This window comes from Nerophis ophidion, linkage group LG06 (genome assembly GCF_033978795.1).
Source record: "Nerophis ophidion isolate RoL-2023_Sa linkage group LG06, RoL_Noph_v1.0, whole genome shotgun sequence".
In the NCBI taxonomy this organism is placed as follows: Eukaryota; Metazoa; Chordata; class Actinopteri; order Syngnathiformes; family Syngnathidae; genus Nerophis; species Nerophis ophidion.
In genome coordinates this window covers 13,231,512-13,247,774 of record NC_084616.1, presented here as the reverse complement: position 1 = coordinate 13,247,774, position 16,263 = coordinate 13,231,512, and the positions used below count along the sequence as shown (strand labels likewise).

Below are 16,263 nucleotides of genomic sequence, written 5' to 3'. Positions count from 1 at the left end.
TATGTTAGATCCACTATGGACTGGACTCTCTCTATTATGTTAGATCCACTATAGACTGGACTCTCACTATTATGTTAGATCCACTATGGACTGGACTCTCACTATTATGTTAGATCCACTATGGACTGGACTCTCTCTATTATGTTAGATCCACTATGGACTGGACTCTCAATATAATGTTGGATCCACTATGGACTGGACTCTCACTATAATGTTAGATCAACTATGGACTGCATCTTCTTCTGCTTATCCCAGGTCGGGTCGCGGGGGCAGCAGCCTAAGCAGGGAAGCCCACACTTTCCTCTCCCTGGCCACTTCGTCATCATTCGTCAATAAATATGTTTTTTAAAAAGATGATTTTCACAGCCAGCTTGCAGACTCTGCATCAGTCTTCCATGCAGCAACACACAAAATAAATGGATACGAAATCATTAAAATGAATGATTAATTTATTCATTTTTTGTTTGTTGTTCTTATATCAGGGGATTTGTAGATTGTAATTCTTGCGGGAAGGTCAAAGGCCCCACCTCCTGCATGCAGATGGACACACACTGGTACACGTCTCTGGCACAAACAAATGGTCTTTCCGTATCGCAAGGAGAGAATTTCCAAAAGGTTTCCCCTGAAAAACACAAAAAAGTAAAAACTTCATTTTAAGGTCTTGATGTTCAATGTACAAATAAAATGGTTCCTGTTGTATTCTAAATAAAAGCAAGATCCACTATGGACTACACTCTCACTATTATGTTGGATCTACTATGGACTGGATCTAACATAATAGTGAGAGTCCAGTCCATAGTGGATCTAACATAATAGTGAGAGTCCAGTCCATAGTGGATCTAACATAATAGTGAGAGTCCAGTCCATAGTGGATCTAACATAAAACTGTGAGAGTCCAGTCCATAGTGGATCTAACATAATAGTGTGAGAGTCCAGTCCATAGTGGATCTAACATAATAGTGAGAGTCCAGTCCATAGTGAATCTAACATAAAACTGTGGGAGTCCAGTCCATAGTGGATCTAACATAATAGTGAGAGTCCAATCCATAGTGGATCTGACATAATAGTAAGAAAGTCCAGTCCATGGTGGATCTAACATAATAGTGAGAGTCCAGTCCATAGCGGATCTAACATAATAGTGGGAAAGTACGGTCTCACTAACATAATAGTGAGAGACCAGTCCATAGTGGTTCTAACATATTAGTGAGAGTCCAGTCCATAGTGGATCTAACATAATAGTGAGAGTCCAGTCCATAGTGGATCTAACATAATAGTGAGAGTCCAGTCCATAGTGGATCTAACATAACAGTGAGAGTCCAGTCCATAGTGGATCTAACATAATAGTGGGAGTCCAGTCCATAGTGGATCTAACATAATAGTAAGAAAGTCCAGGCCATAGTGGATCTAACATAATAGTAAGAAAGTCCAGGCCATAGTGGATCTAACATAATAGTGAGAGAGTCCAGTCCATAGTAGATCTAGCATAATAGTGAGAGTCCAGTCCATAGTGGATCTAACATAATAGTGAGAGAGTCCAGTCCATAGTAGATCTAACATAATAGTGAGAGTCCAGTCCATAGTGGATCTAACATAATAGTGAGAGTCGAGTCCATAGTGGATCTAACATAATAGTGAAAGTCCAGTCCATAGTGGTTCTAACATATTAGTGAGAATCCAGTCCATAGTGGATCTAACATAATAGTGAGAGTCCAGTCCATAGTGGATCAAACATAATAGTGTGAGAGTCCAGTCCATAGTCGATTTAACATAATAGAGAGAGTCCAGTCCATAGTGGATCCAACATAATAGTGGGAAAGTCCGGTCTCACTAACATAATAGTGAGAGTCCAGTCCATAGTGGTTCTAACATATTAATGAGAGTCCAGTCCATAGTGGATCTAACATAATAGTGGGAGTCTAGTCCAAAGTGGATCTAACATAATAGTGTGAGACTGGACTCCCACTATTATGTTAGATCCACTATGGACTGGACTCCCACTAACATGTTAGTGTGAGAGTCCAGTCCATAGCGCATCTTTAAATGTCATTTATATTGTATATCGTCAAAACTGCCCAGCCCTAAACAAGATAAAGAAATATAACTCATACCGTCGTCAACATTCTGTGTTCCACATTCTCCATCATTGTCGGACGGCCTCAAAAAAAAGTCAACTTCTGATTGGTCAGTCCAAGACAAATCCAAATCCACCTGTTCATGACATTGCAAGAACTAAACACATCATTATTAAAATGTTTACTGTCAAGATTGTAAGCTTCCAGTCCCTAAGGGAGAAGGGGAGTGTTGTTTTGTTGCTTTTGATGTTGTTGTGTTTTGTTACTATGGATTATGTAAGTCAGCTGGTGGGGTTTGGCATGTGGAGTGCTGTGGACTTAGACGAGCAGTGTGTTTTTGTGTGTTGCGTATTATAGTGATGTATGTTTTTCTGTACTTGTGAGGACCCCCGGAAAAATGAGATGCTGCATCTAAAGCGCTGTCGTTGTTGTGTTTTGTTACTATGGAATATGTCAGAGTTTGTTGCTGACGAACCCCAAGATGCAGAGAAGGAGGCAGGCATTGAATAAGAAAATATCATTTAATTTAAATAATAGAACAAGATCTAACAAAAGGGTACTAACACAAAGCGCGCACGAGGCGGATAACAAACTAAGGGAGCTAGCATGGGAGCTAGAAAACAAAAGGGAACGTTGCATGTCTCACGCTTTGATAAAAGGATTGGACTCAGATGCAGAGTCAGGCTTTTATTTTGACAACTTCCTTTTACCTCCAAAGTCAAGAAATAACATTATCACAACGAAAAAAAAAAAAACTATTCGGCGAAAAGGTTCCAGAAAAAGAAGGAACAACCGAAAAGTAAAGAAGAACTATAATTGACGCCGTAAATGCTATAAACAGTATTTAACAAAAAACACTCCAACAGGAGGACCAAAATAACATCTATGAAATGTTCTACACTACCTAATCTAATAAAGTTTTTAACAAAAATAGTCACTCAAAAAGTTGAGGAATGAGAGAAAAAATTTTAACTGAAACTTACCACTGCGGCTGAATAACTAAATAACCAAAATCGCTCTGCTGAGGAGGAAGAAAGGAAAACTCAAAATATTCATAAAGGGGTTCAGGATCAAGGGACATAGGCAGAAGACAAGGCAAGGCATGGACAAAGACACGGACGCTAGAGAGCACGAATAAACGAGACAATCTGGCACAGAACAAAGGGAGGAGTGAGCTTATAAAACACATGAAGGTAATAGGGAAACAATCAGAAAACAGGGATGACGTCAGACTGACGACACAGAAGGAAGGGCAAGTGACCTGAAACGAGCGGAGAGTTACTTTTCAAATTAAAACCACAAGACAGAAAAACCCCAAATAAGACGTCCCTCACCGCATGGAAGCTAGCAAGAATCGAGCAGGAAACAGAAGTGGTACGTGTAATATAAAAACAAACTTGGAAGCAGGGAACAAAAGGCAGTAGGCTAAAAACCACAATCAAACATAGCTTACCGCAACGCTGCATAGACAAGACAAGGTACGACACCACAGGAGCGATGACACATCACAAGAGCGACAAGAAGTGACGTCGACGAATCAATAATCCAGCACTGACTGGGGGAACAAAGCAGGTACAGAAAGGAGCGGGCTGATTGACACCAGGTGTGGCCCGGTGCCAATCAGCCGCAGCTGAGGGGAAACAAAGCACTCAGGGAGACAAACAGGAAGCTGAACCAAAATAAGAGGGCCGACAGGAACTGAGGACAGGAAATACTAAACACACAGAGGAAAAACTAAAACACAAACAAACTGTCAGTGGCAAGCCTGACAGATTATGTATGTCAGCTGGTGGGGTTTGGCTGTGGACTTAGACGAGCAGTGTGTTTTTGTGTGTTGCGTGTTATAGTGATGTATGTTTTTCTGTACTTGTGAGGACCCCCCTGGAAAAATGAGACGCTGCACCCAAAGCTCTGTCCTTGAAGTACTTGTTTTGAAATAAATAGTAAAGTTTGGACACACTTTCTCATTTCAATGTGTTTTCTTTATTTCCGTGACTATTTACATTATACTTTAGAGCAGGGGTCACCAACACGGTGCCAGCGGGCACCAGGTCGCCCGTAAGGACCAGATAAGTCGCCCGCTGGCCTGTTCTAAAAATAGTTCAAATAGCAGCACTTACCAGTGAGCTGCCTCTATTTTTTTCAATTGTATTTATTTACTAGCAATCTGGTCTCGCTTTGTTCGACATTTTTAATTCTAAGAGAGACAAAACTCAAATGGAATTTGAAAATCCGAGAAAATATTTGAAAGACTTGGTCTTCACTTGTTTAAATAAATGTATTTTTTTTTTCTTTGCTTCTTAAAACTTTCAGAAAGACAATTTTAGAGAAAAAATACAACCTTAAAAATGATTTTAGGATTTTTAAACACATGTACCTTTTTACCTTTTAAATTCCTGCCTCGTCTTTCCTGATCAATGTTCATGCACATTTATCTTTTTTATGGTAAAGAATAATAAATACATTTTAATTAAATCCTTCATTTTAGCTTCTGTTTTTTCGACGAAGAATATTTGTGAAATATTTTTTCATGCGTATGATTAAAATTCAAAAACATTATTCTGGAAAATGTAGAAAATCTTTAGAATCAAATTTAAGTCTTATTTTAAAGTCTTTTGAATTGCTTTTAAAATTTCTGTTCTGGAAAAATCTAGAAGAAATAATGATTTGTCTTTGTTAGAAATATAGCTTGGTCCAATTTGTTATATATTCTAACAAAGTGCAGATTGGGTTTTAACCTATTTAAAACAGGTCATCAAAATTATAAAATTAATCTTAATCAGGGAAAATTACTAATGATGTTCCATAAATTCTTTTTTTAATTTTTTCAAAAAGATTCGAACTAGCTAGTTTTTCTCTTCTTTTTTTGGTTGAATTATGAAGCTTCCTCTGGCTGTGAGGTGGTCCCGGTCGTCCTGGGTTTCCCTTGCCACGCGTCTCCTTGGTCGGAAAAGACCTCGACGGTCAATGGTCGCATGGAAGATCCACAACGGTCACGAAGACGGAGGAAGGCTGCAGCAAAAATGGGCCCCTCCGATTGTCTTAGTCTCCTTGCCCTTGGACCCTGGCCTTGTCTCCGCCAATTTCGAAATTGAAGATAAACTATGTTTCAAAATTTAATTTTCATTTTTTCCAGTTTTCTCCTCTTTTAAACCGTTCAATTAAGTGTTTTTTTCATCATTTATTCTCTACAAAAAACTTTCGGTAAAAGGAAAAAAAATGTACGACGGAATGACAGACAGAAATACCCATTTTTTATATATATATATAGATTCATGTATTAAAGGTAAATAGAGAAAATTGGCTATTTCTGGCAATTTATTTAAGTGTGTATCAAACTGGTAGCCCTTCGCATTAATCAGTACCCAAGAAGTAGCTCTTGGTTTCAAAAAGGTTGCTGTAGATTGTCACTGAAGGCATCGAAACTATGACACCTGTGAAGTGAAAACCATTTGAGGTGACTGTCACACCTGGGTGAAGTCTCGTCCGGGGTTTCCTGATTTTTCATTTCCTGTTTTATTTTGAAATGCAGACTCCCCCTCTCGTTTCAGATCACTTGCCCTTCCTCCTGTTCCACTGGTCTGACGTCTTTCCTGATTGCCTGATCGTGTCCACCTGTGTCACCCTCCCTCAGGTTTACAAAAGTCTCGTCCTCCTTCTGTCCTGCGTTCCTGTCAGACATGGACTTGGACTTTGGTTGTTTCTTCGATGCGGAGGATATTTAGTACCAGTCAGACGTGAATGTAAGTGCATCTTGATTTATTAACACTAACACAAACAAACTACAAAAAGGCAAACAAAGGGCGCACACAATGGCGGAGAACAAATACTTGGCTACAAAAACAAATGACTAGAACAAAGGCTGTAAGCTATAAACGTGAAACAAAAACACTTGCACCGTGGCATGAATAACAAACCAAAAACTTACGTGGCATGGACAGAATAATAAACAGTGTGGCAAGGCATGAAGGTAGAAGTTGCCAGACTGACTACCTGGTAACTGTGGCTTAAATAATAACTGTGATCATTGAAATCAGATATGAGGGCTGAGGACAGGGGCGTGACTTGAGGGCATGGTGAAAATCAAAGAGTTTGCAAACCTTTTGTCAGGTTGGATTAGCTTCTCAGCATTGCCTCCGTTGAGGTGCTTTTTGTCATATTTTGCATGTTGTTTCCTGTGCCGGAGTGTTTCGTATCTTTTTTGTGCAGACCTCCTGCGTTCCTGTCAGGCATGGACTTGGACTTTGGTTGTTTCTTCGACGCGGCGGATATTTAGGACGAGCCTGACGTGAATGTAGGTACATCTTGATTTATTAACACTAACACAAACAAACTACAAAAAGGCAAACAAAGGGCGCACACAATGGCGGAGAACAAATACTTGGCTACAAAAACAAATGACTAGAACAAAGGCTGTAAGCTATAAACGTGAAACAAAAACACTTGCACCGTGGCATGAATAACAAACCAAAAACTTACGTGGCATGGACAGAATAATAAACAGTGTGGCAAGGCATGAAGGTAGAAGTTGCCAGACTGACTACCTGGTAACTGTGGCTTAAATAATAACCGTGATCATTGAAATCAGGTGTGAGGGCTGAGGACAGGGGCGTGACTTGAGGGCATGGTGAAAATCAAAGAGTTTGCAAACCTTTTGTCAGGTTGGATTAGCTTCTCAGCATTGCCTCCGTTGAGGTGCTTTTTGTCATATTTTGCATGTTGTTTCCTGTGCCGGAGTGTTTCGTATCTTTTTTGTGCAGACCTCCTGCGTTCCTGTCAGGCATGGACTTGGACTTTGGTTGTTTCTTCGACGCGGCGGATATTTAGGACGAGCCTGACGTGAATGTAGGTACATCTTGATTTATTAACACTAACACAAACAAACTACAAAAAGGCAAACAAAGGGCGCACACAATGGCGGAGAACAAATACTTGGCTACAAAAACAAATGACTAGAACAAAGGCTGTAAGCTATAAACGTGAAACAAAAACACTTGCACCGTGGCATGAATAACAAACCAAAAACTTACGTGGCATGGACAGAATAATAAACAGTGTGGCAAGGCATGAAGGTAGAAGTTGCCAGACTGACTACCTGGTAACTGTGGCTTAAATAATAACCGTGATCATTGAAATCAGGTGTGAGGGCTGAGGACAGGGGCGTGACTTGAGGGCATGGTGAAAATCAAAGAGTTTGCAAACCTTTTGTCAGGTAAGATTAGCTTCTTAGCATTGCCTCCGTTGAGGTGCTTTTTGTCATATTTTGCATGTTGTTTTCTTAGCACCTTTTTTCCTTCCTCAGCCGGAGTGTTTTGAGTTTTTTTTTTTAGATTTTGTTGGTAAGCTCTGTTTTGATAGACTGTTTTAGTTTCTCCCTTTTTGGACCCTTTTCCTTGTGGGAACACAAATCCTGCATTTGTGTTCCGAGTCCTATTGTGACTACCGCTTGAAGCCAGTCGAGAGAATGCCAAGAGTGTGCAAAACTGTAAGCAGAGCAAAGGGTGGCTATTTTAAAGAAACTAGAATATAAAACATGTTTTCAGTTATTTCACCTTTTTTTGTTAAGTACAAACCCCGTTTCCATATGAGTTGGGAAATTGTGTTAGATGTAAATATAAACGGAATACAATGATTTGCAAATCCTTTTCAACCCATATTCAGTTGAATATGCTACAAAGACAAAATATTTGATGTTCAAACTCATAAACTTTATTTTTTTTGCAAATAATAATTAACTTAGAATTTCATGGCTGCAACACGTGCCAAAGTAGTTGGGAAAGGGCATGTTCACCACTGTGTTACATCACCTTTTCTTTTAACAACACTCAATAAACGTTTGGGAACTGAGGAAACTAATTGTTGAAGCTTTGAAAGTGGAATTCTTTCCCATTCTTGTTTTATGTAGAGCTTCAGTCCTTCAACAGTCCGGGGTCTCGGCTGTCGTATTTTACGCTTCATGATGCGCCACACATTTTCCATGGGAGACAGCTCTGGACTGCAGGCGGGCCAGGAAAGTACCCGCATTATTTTTTTTACGAAGCCACGCTGTTGTAACACTTGTCTTGCTGAAATAAGCAGGGGCGTCCATGATAACGTTGCTTGGATGACAACATATGTTGTTCCAAAACCTGTATGGCCCGTTCAGTATTAATGGTGCCTTCACAGATGTGTAAGTTACCCATGCCTTGGGCACTAATGCACCCCCATACCATCACAGATGCTGGCTTTTTAACTTTGCACCTATAACAATCCGAATAGTTATTTTCCTCTTTGTCCTCTGTTTCCGTATATAATTTGAAATGTGGCCTCGTTAGACCACAGAACACCTTTCCACTTCGCATCAGTCCATCTTAGGTGAGCTCGGGCCAAGCCAGGCCGGCGACGTTTCAGGATATTATTGATAAATGGGTTTGGCCTTGCATAGTAGAGTTTTAACTTGCAGCGACCGACTGTAGTTACTGACAGTGGTTTTATGAAGTGTCCCTTAGCCCATGTGGTGATATCCTTTACACACTGATGTCGGATTTTTGATGCAGTACCGCCTGAGGGATCAAAAGTCCGAAATATCATCGTGATTTCTCCAGATTCTCGTAACTTTTTGATGATTTTACGGACCGTAGATAGTAAAATCCCAAAATTCCTTGCAATAGCTCGTTGAGAAATGTTGTTCTAAAACTGTTCGACAATTTGCTTACAAAGTGGTGACCCTCGCCCCATCCTTGATTGTGAATTAGTTAGCATTTCATGGAAGCTGCTTTTATAGCCAATCATGGTACCCACCTGTTCCCAATTAGCCTGCACACCTGTGGGATGTTCCAAATAAGTGTTTGATGAGCATTCCTCAACTTTTCCCTCAAATTTATTGCCACCTTTCCCAACTTCTTTGTCACGTCTTGCTGGCATCAAATTCTAAAGTTAATGATTATTTGCGACAACAAAAAAATGTTTGAGTTTGAACATCAAATATGTTGTCTTTGTAGCATATTCAACTGAATACGGGTTGAAAATTATCTGCAAATCATTGTATTCAGTTTATATTTACATCTAACGCAATTTCCCAACTCATATGGAAACGGGGTTTGTACATAACTCCGCATATGTTCGTTTGTAGTTTCGATGCCTTCAGTCGCAATATCCGATGTAAAAAAGTAATAAAATAAAGAAAACTCATTGAATGAGAATACGTCTGTGTTTATAAAGTAGATATGCTTTGTAGCAACACTCAATTCTCTCACATCCTTCCTTTTTGTGGGGGTGACAAGATGGATATTTCATGTTCTATACGAAATACTTATGAGAACAAGACAACTTTGTTTCACCTCATTCCGGAGTCCAATCCACGGTTCAGAAATATCTCGAATGAAGGTGAGCCCATTAATGACTGATACTTCCATTTGGTTGTGGATGGATGCCAAATTCCCACCAAACTGGTTGCAGGTCGCCTATTAGTGATAAGAGAGTAAAATAAATTAATTAACTAAGTCAAGGTCTCCAAAAGGCACAAGTGACTTTTTAACCACCTAGCATTCTGGGATTTGGTTTTGGGTAAAGCTTCGACAACAACAACAAAAGTCAGAACCAGAGTAAAAGTGAAGCTCTGTAATTAATGGAAAATGGCCAAGAGTGATACAGCCAAAGATAGGACGGAGATGATCAGTTTGTCTGGTACTGTGCCTTTAATACGATCCAGCCCCACCTTCTCCAGGACAAGCTGGATAGAATGCGAGCGGACCCCTGCCTGGTGGCCTGGATTTCAAATTACCTCACCGATAGGCCACGGTATGGCAGAGAGGAGGAGTTTCGGAGCATGCTGAGAGACTTTGCTGTCTGGTGCCAGCTCAATCCGTCAATGACCAAGGAGCTGGTCATTGACTTTGGGAATCACAACCTATTGTGATCGAGGGAGTTGAGGTACAGACTTTGGACTCATTCAAGTACCTCGGGGTGTGGGTGGACAATAAGCTGGACTGGACTGTCAACAGACCACTTGTACAGGAAAGGACAGAGCAGGCTGTACTTCCTCAGGAGGCTGCGCTCCTTCATCTGTAAAAAAAACTCTTGTGGATGTAGCACCAGTCTGTGGTTGCCAGTGTTCTGTAAAACGTTGTAGTGTGCTTGGGGGGGCAGTACATCTAAGAAGGACAGCTCCAGGCTGTAGAAACTGATCAGGCGATCGGAATAAAACTGGACTCACTGGTGACGGTGGCAGAGAAGAGGACTGTGGAAAAACTACTGAGCATCATGGATGATGCCAGTCAACCTCTACATGATCAGTAGCCAGAAGAGCTTGTTCAGTGCGAGACTGCTTCATCCCAAGTGCAGGACTAATAGACTAAAAAATATCCTTTCTCCCACATACCTTTTAGACTGTACAACTCTTCTCTGGCAGGGAGGGGTGATGGGGGTACTAGAATGACAGGGGATGCTAAACAATAATTCAATACTTGGTCATAACATGATCACAACTGCCTAGTTTTTCTTATGTTCATGAACTTGCAAATTGGTCTTAAAACAATCTTTGAAGTGTGTAGGAAGCCTATCAGGGAGGTAAGTAAATTTATAGATATCAACACAGTGCTCCCCAAAAGCATCCCCATCCCAGTCGCTTCACACTCGGCTGTGAACCAATCCAGTGAGAGCTGAAGATCCTGGCCAGATGAAGCCTTCAGGACCACATCATCTGCAAAAAGCAGAGACCTAATCCTGCATCCACCAAACCCAAACCAGATATCCTCAACGCCCTGACTGCACCTAGAAATGATGTCCATAAAAGTCATGAACAGAATCGGTGACAAAGGGCAGCCTTGGCTGAGTCCAGCCCTCACTGGAAACGGGTCCGCAATGCAGACCAAGCTCTGACACTGATCATACAAGGAGTGGACTGCCACAATCAGACAGTCCGTTACCCCATACTCCCCGAGCACTCTTCACAGGACTTCCCGGCGTACACGGTCGAATGCCTTTCTCCAGGTCCACAAAGCATGTGAAAACTGTTTGGGGCAAACTCCCATGCACCCTCAAGTACCTAGAGCTGGTCCACAGTTCCACGACCAGGACGAAAACCACACTGAATCCGAGGTTCGACTAGCCGGCGTAACCTCCTCTCCAGTACACCTGAATAGACCTTATCGGGAAGGCTGAGGATTGAAACCTGCTGAGATTTTGACTACAAAATAAAGAATACAAGGAGGTATGTATTGTGCTAACATATCAGATTGATATTGGTATCGGCCAGTAGGTATGGCTACAATATCGGTGTTGTGTCGGGAGTCAGACCCCCTAACTGAATCCAAGGAGACGTTTAGGCAGAAAAATATACAAAAGTTCAAGTGATCGGAATGGTAAGAACATACCTCTGCTGCGGTAAAATTCATTGGTATCGTACCGAGGATGAAACAACGATTGTCCAACCGAGTCCAGCCTTCAGGACACTGATTATCTGGATCTGGCAGTCGAGATGTAGAAAAAGAAGCAGGCATTAAACAACTTTCTTTTTGTGGAATGTGTAGTCACCTACTTCTCACAGAGGCTTCATTTTCAGACGACTGTGAAGAAGAAGAAAACATGAATTGGTCATGAAAAGCCAGACTTTCAGAAGAATTCAATCTATTCAATAGTTCTTGACTTGCATTTAAACTTGCTGCATTTACCAAAACCGGAACACAATCGGAGAGTTACGGTATTCTTAAATCACGTTTCTTTTTAGGAAACAGAGCAGGGGGTCTAAAACGGGGAGTTGCGACCCAAAAGTGGATCGTGGACCAGTTTTCAGTGGGTCGGAGGTCTTAGTCTCTGGACAGATCCGATGTCCGTGAATTCATCTCGTGTTTGTGTCTATGGCGCCATGTTGTGCTTGTCGTGTTTCTTTATGTAAAGCTTCAGTCGGAGAAGAATGACATCGAGTGGAGACTAGTAAAGGAAAAACAGTTACCGTATTTTTCGGACTATAAGGCACACTGAAAAGTCTTGAATTTTCTAAAAAATTGACATTGCGCCTTATAACTCGCTGTGCCTTATGTACTGCATGATTCCGGTTGTGCTTACCGACCTCGAAGCTAATTTATTGGTAAATGGTAGATGGCAGTCACACATACGAGCTGCGTGTAGACTGCAACACCACATTTTTAAATGTTCCATTCATAATGTAGAACATTATAGACGGCGCTCAAAATTCGTCAAAGGGTTTTATTACGACTTTAGTAAGCTATGAAGCCGCACCCCTTGATGGATTGTCAACATACGATTATTATTATGGTGTGTGTATTAGGACCCATTACCAGATGTCATGATCTGCGGTCCGGATCATGTTTTGGTTAGTTATGTTCTGTTCGTTTTGGACTCCCGTAATTACTGTTGTGCTCCACTCCTGGGTTTATTTTGGTCACCATGGGGATTAATTAGGTTCACCTGCCTCTGGTTAGTGGTCCCATGCTCAGCTGCTGTCTACCACTAATCAGAGAGCTATTTAGTCACCTTGCTCGCCACGCACAGGCTGGCGTCATTCTGTCAGGGCGGGGTTTCTTCTCCCGAAATGCCGACGGACGACTCTGGACGAAAGCGTGAGGTAGGAACATGATACAAATATCAAAACTCAAAGAGGTACAAACAAGGCGAAGGCACAAGGCGCTGATCAAACTTGGAGCTAAAGCTAACTCTTAGCACGGACAAGGGACAGGCAATACTCGGGGAACTGTGCCATGAAACAAACAAGACTTACGTAGCAAGGCAACTACAGACAAGGCGAAACTCACGAAACAGGTGCATACAGCAAACAATGACAGCAGCTGAGCGTGGGACCACTAACCAGAGGCAGGTGAACCCAATTAATCCCCATGGTGACCAAAATAAACTCAGGAGTGCGCACAACAGGAACTAAGGGAGTCCAAAACTAACAGAACATGACTCACCAAAACATGATCCGGACCACGGTACAGTATTGACAGTCAAAGTTGCATCAGATGTGACGGATGACATCAGATGTGTGAGTGGGACAGTACTGACAGTCAAAGTTGCATCAGATGTGAGAGATGACATCAGATGTGTAAATGGGAAAGTATTGACAGTCAAAGTTGCATTAGATGACAGATGTGTAAATGGGACAGTATTGACAGTCAAAGGTGCATTAGATGACACATGTGTAAGTGGAACAGTATTGACAGTCAAAGTAGCATTAACTGACATATGTGTAAGTGGGACAGTATTGACGGTCAAAGTTGCATCAGCTGTGAGAGATGACAGATGTCTAAGTGGGACAGTATTGACATGTCAAAGTTGCATTTGATGACAGATGTGTAAGTAAGACAGTATTGACAGTCAAAGTAGCATTAATTGACATATGGGTAAGTGGGACAGCATTGACAGTCAAAGTTGCATCAGATGTCAGAGATGACAGATGTCTAAGTGGGACAGCATTGACAGTCAAAGTTGCATCAGCTGTGAGAGATGACAGATGTCTAAGTGGGACAGAATTGACAGTCAAAGTTGTATCAGATGTGAGAGATTACAGAAGTGTAAGTGGGACAGTGTTGACAGTCAAAGTTGCATTAGATGACAAATGCGTAAGTGGGACAGTACTAACAGTCAAATTTGCATCAGATGTGAGAGATGACAGATGTCTAAGTGGGACAATATTGACAGTCCAAGTTGCATTAACTGACAAATGTGTAAGTGGAACAGTATTGACAGCCAAAGTTGCATCAGCTGTGAGAGATGACGGATGTCTAAATGGGACAGTATTGACAGTCAAAGTTGCATTTGATGACAGATGTGTAAGTGGGATAGTATTGACAGTCAAATTGCATTAACTGACAGATGTGTAGGTGGGACAGTATTAACAGTCAAAGTTGCATTAGATGACAGATGTGTAAGTGGGACAGTGTTGACAGTCAAAGTTGCATTAACTGACAGATGTGTAAGTGGGACAGTATTGACAGTCAAGTTGCATTAGATGACAGATGTGTAAGTGGGACAGTATTAACAGTCAAAGTTGCATTAGATGACAGATGTGTAAGTGGGACAGTATTGACAGTCAAAGTCGCATCAGCTGTGAGAGATGACAGCTGTCTAAGTGGGACAGTATTGACAGTCAAAGTTGCATTAGATGACAGATGTGTAAGTGGGACAGTATTAACAGTCAAAGTTGCATTAGATGACAGATGTGTAAGTGGGACAGTATTGACAGTCAAAGTTGCATTAGATGACAGATGTGTAAGTGGGACAGTATTGACAGTCAAAGTCGCATTAGATGACAGATGTGTAAGTGGGACAGTATTGACAGTCAAAGTCGCATCAGCTGTGAGAGATGACAGCTGTCTAAGTGGGACAGTATTGACAGTCAAAGTTGCATTAGATGACAGATGTGTAAGTGGGACAGTATTAACAGTCAAAGTTGCATTAGATGACAGATGTGTAAGTGGGACAGTATTGACAGTCAAAGTTGCATTAGATGACAGATGTGTAAGTGGGACAGTATTAACAGTCAAAGTTGCATTAGATGACAGATGTGTAAGTGGGACAGTATTGACAGTCAAAGTCGCATCAGCTGTGAGAGATGACAGCTGTCTAAGTGGGACAGTATTGACAGTCAAAGTTGCATTAGATGACAGATGTGTAAGTGGGACAGTATTAACAGTCAAAGTTGCATTAGATGACAGATGTGTAAGTGGGACAGTATTGACAGTCAAAGTTGCATTAGATGACAGATGTGTAAGTGGGACAGTATTAACAGTCAAAGTTGCATTAGATGACAGATGTGTAAGTGGGACAGTATTAACAGTCAAAGTTGCATTAGATGACAGATGTGTAAGTGGGACAGTATTGACAGTCAAAGTCGCATCAGCTGTGAGAGATGACAGCTGTCTAAGTGGGACAGTATTGACAGTCAAAGTTGCATCAAATGGGGTCACGATACTAAAACTGCAATTTCTTAAATTAAATGATAAAATCATCAAAAATGCAAATGGCCTCATGTCACAAACATGTTTTATGAGGAATACCAGGAATATTCATTTAATACAACTTTTCATTTGAAAGATGAACATGTGGGGTCATTTTTTTAACCATGCTTGTGCATCTAAGGGTTAAGTGCAGCGAGAAGTGCGATACAGCCCTCAATAAAAACGACCTGGGCCCTTCCGCTGTGTATTTCCCCACAAAGATAAAACCTGCGACTGAGGCCACCACCCCTCAAGCAAGAAGTTTCTGTCCTTGCACAGATAGAAGTACGATAGTTAATAACTATAGCAACTGCTTTTAAGCATACTAAAGTTGTGTGATAATATAAATACATGACGGTTTATTTCAATATGCATGTTGATACTTCATACATTAATTATTAACAGTGCTTTTTAAAAAGATCCATTCCACTTTTTCAATTTTTTTCAATGTTCTGACCAGAAACAGAAATACATATTTTAGATAAGCCAAAAGTTTGAACACACCTTCTCATTTCAATGTGTTTTCTTTATTTTCATGACTCAAGAGTTCCTGGTATTTCGGGAAAACCGGGAATATTTTTTGCATTTTAAAAAAAAACTTTGTGTTTTCTAACAGAAGCTAGCTGGTGTTTTATTTTTGTTTAGAAAAAAGGTTACCTTGAGTAGGTTGCAAACACCACCTTTCATTTTTCACAGATACGTAGTTTTTCCGGTCGGGTGACTCTGGTGTCGTTATGATACCGAGTTACGTCATAATTAGTGTTTGGTAGTCATGAAGAAGCAAACACAAGTTGAACCAGATTGTGGGTCTGGCTGACATTCACCTGCGATGATTGATTATGATGACATGATTTTTGCACCCAACTGGTAAAAAACAGAAATGCGGCTGCTTTGACTTTCCCTGATGGCTACACCGGTATTTGCGTCATGGACACTTGAGAACTGTCGGCCAAAGAAACATTGACGACACACGCTATTCTTGCAACTTGTTTCCGTTATATAGTATTTCATTATAGCATTTTAAAACAGAAGTGAAAAAGTACTTTTAGTATACAATACTTTGTTTGTACTTTTATCCGCGTTTGGCATATACAGTGTAACTTTGCACGTGTCCAACGTGCAGCGAGAAGTGCGATACAGCCCTCAATGAAAACGACATGGGCCCTTCCGCTGTGTATGTATAATATTAGTAAATAAACATATACTGTGTATGTATAAGATTAGTAAATATACCTCTGCTCCAGTAAACAGTCCAC

The 16,263-nt window shown here is 40.9% G+C and overlaps 2 protein-coding genes across 5 annotated transcripts in view; one reads left to right on the top strand and one right to left on the bottom strand.

Annotated features, from left to right (window-relative positions):
* Nucleotides 1-431: 431 nt before the first annotated feature.
* Nucleotides 432-16,263, bottom strand: part of LOC133554221 (galactose-specific lectin nattectin-like) — a 19,480-nt gene continuing 3,648 nt past the window's right edge. For 2 of the 3 annotated variants that reach the window (XM_061902699.1, XM_061902700.1), the window contains exons 2-7: nucleotides 16,241-16,263; nucleotides 11,590-11,617; nucleotides 11,426-11,517; nucleotides 9,392-9,514; nucleotides 2,109-2,229; nucleotides 432-622 (exon numbers count right to left, since the gene is read on the bottom strand). The exon at nucleotides 16,241-16,263 is cut by the window's right edge and continues 43 nt beyond it. In XM_061902699.1, the coding sequence (XP_061758683.1) occupies nucleotides 474-622; nucleotides 2,109-2,229; nucleotides 9,392-9,514; nucleotides 11,426-11,517; nucleotides 11,590-11,617; nucleotides 16,241-16,263 (536 nt within the window). In that variant the 3' untranslated portion in view covers nucleotides 432-473. The remainder of the gene's footprint in view (nucleotides 623-2,108; nucleotides 2,230-9,391; nucleotides 9,515-11,425; nucleotides 11,518-11,589; nucleotides 11,618-16,240) is intronic. The other variant, XM_061902701.1, reaches the window with a different exon arrangement.
* The window catches only part of olfml3a (olfactomedin-like 3a), a 37,935-nt gene continuing 26,975 nt past the window's right edge, over nucleotides 5,304-16,263 (top strand). For both annotated transcript variants that reach the window (XM_061902698.1, XM_061902697.1), the window contains exon 1: nucleotides 5,304-5,815. The gene's annotated coding sequence lies outside the window, so the exon portion shown is untranslated. The remainder of the gene's footprint in view (nucleotides 5,816-16,263) is intronic.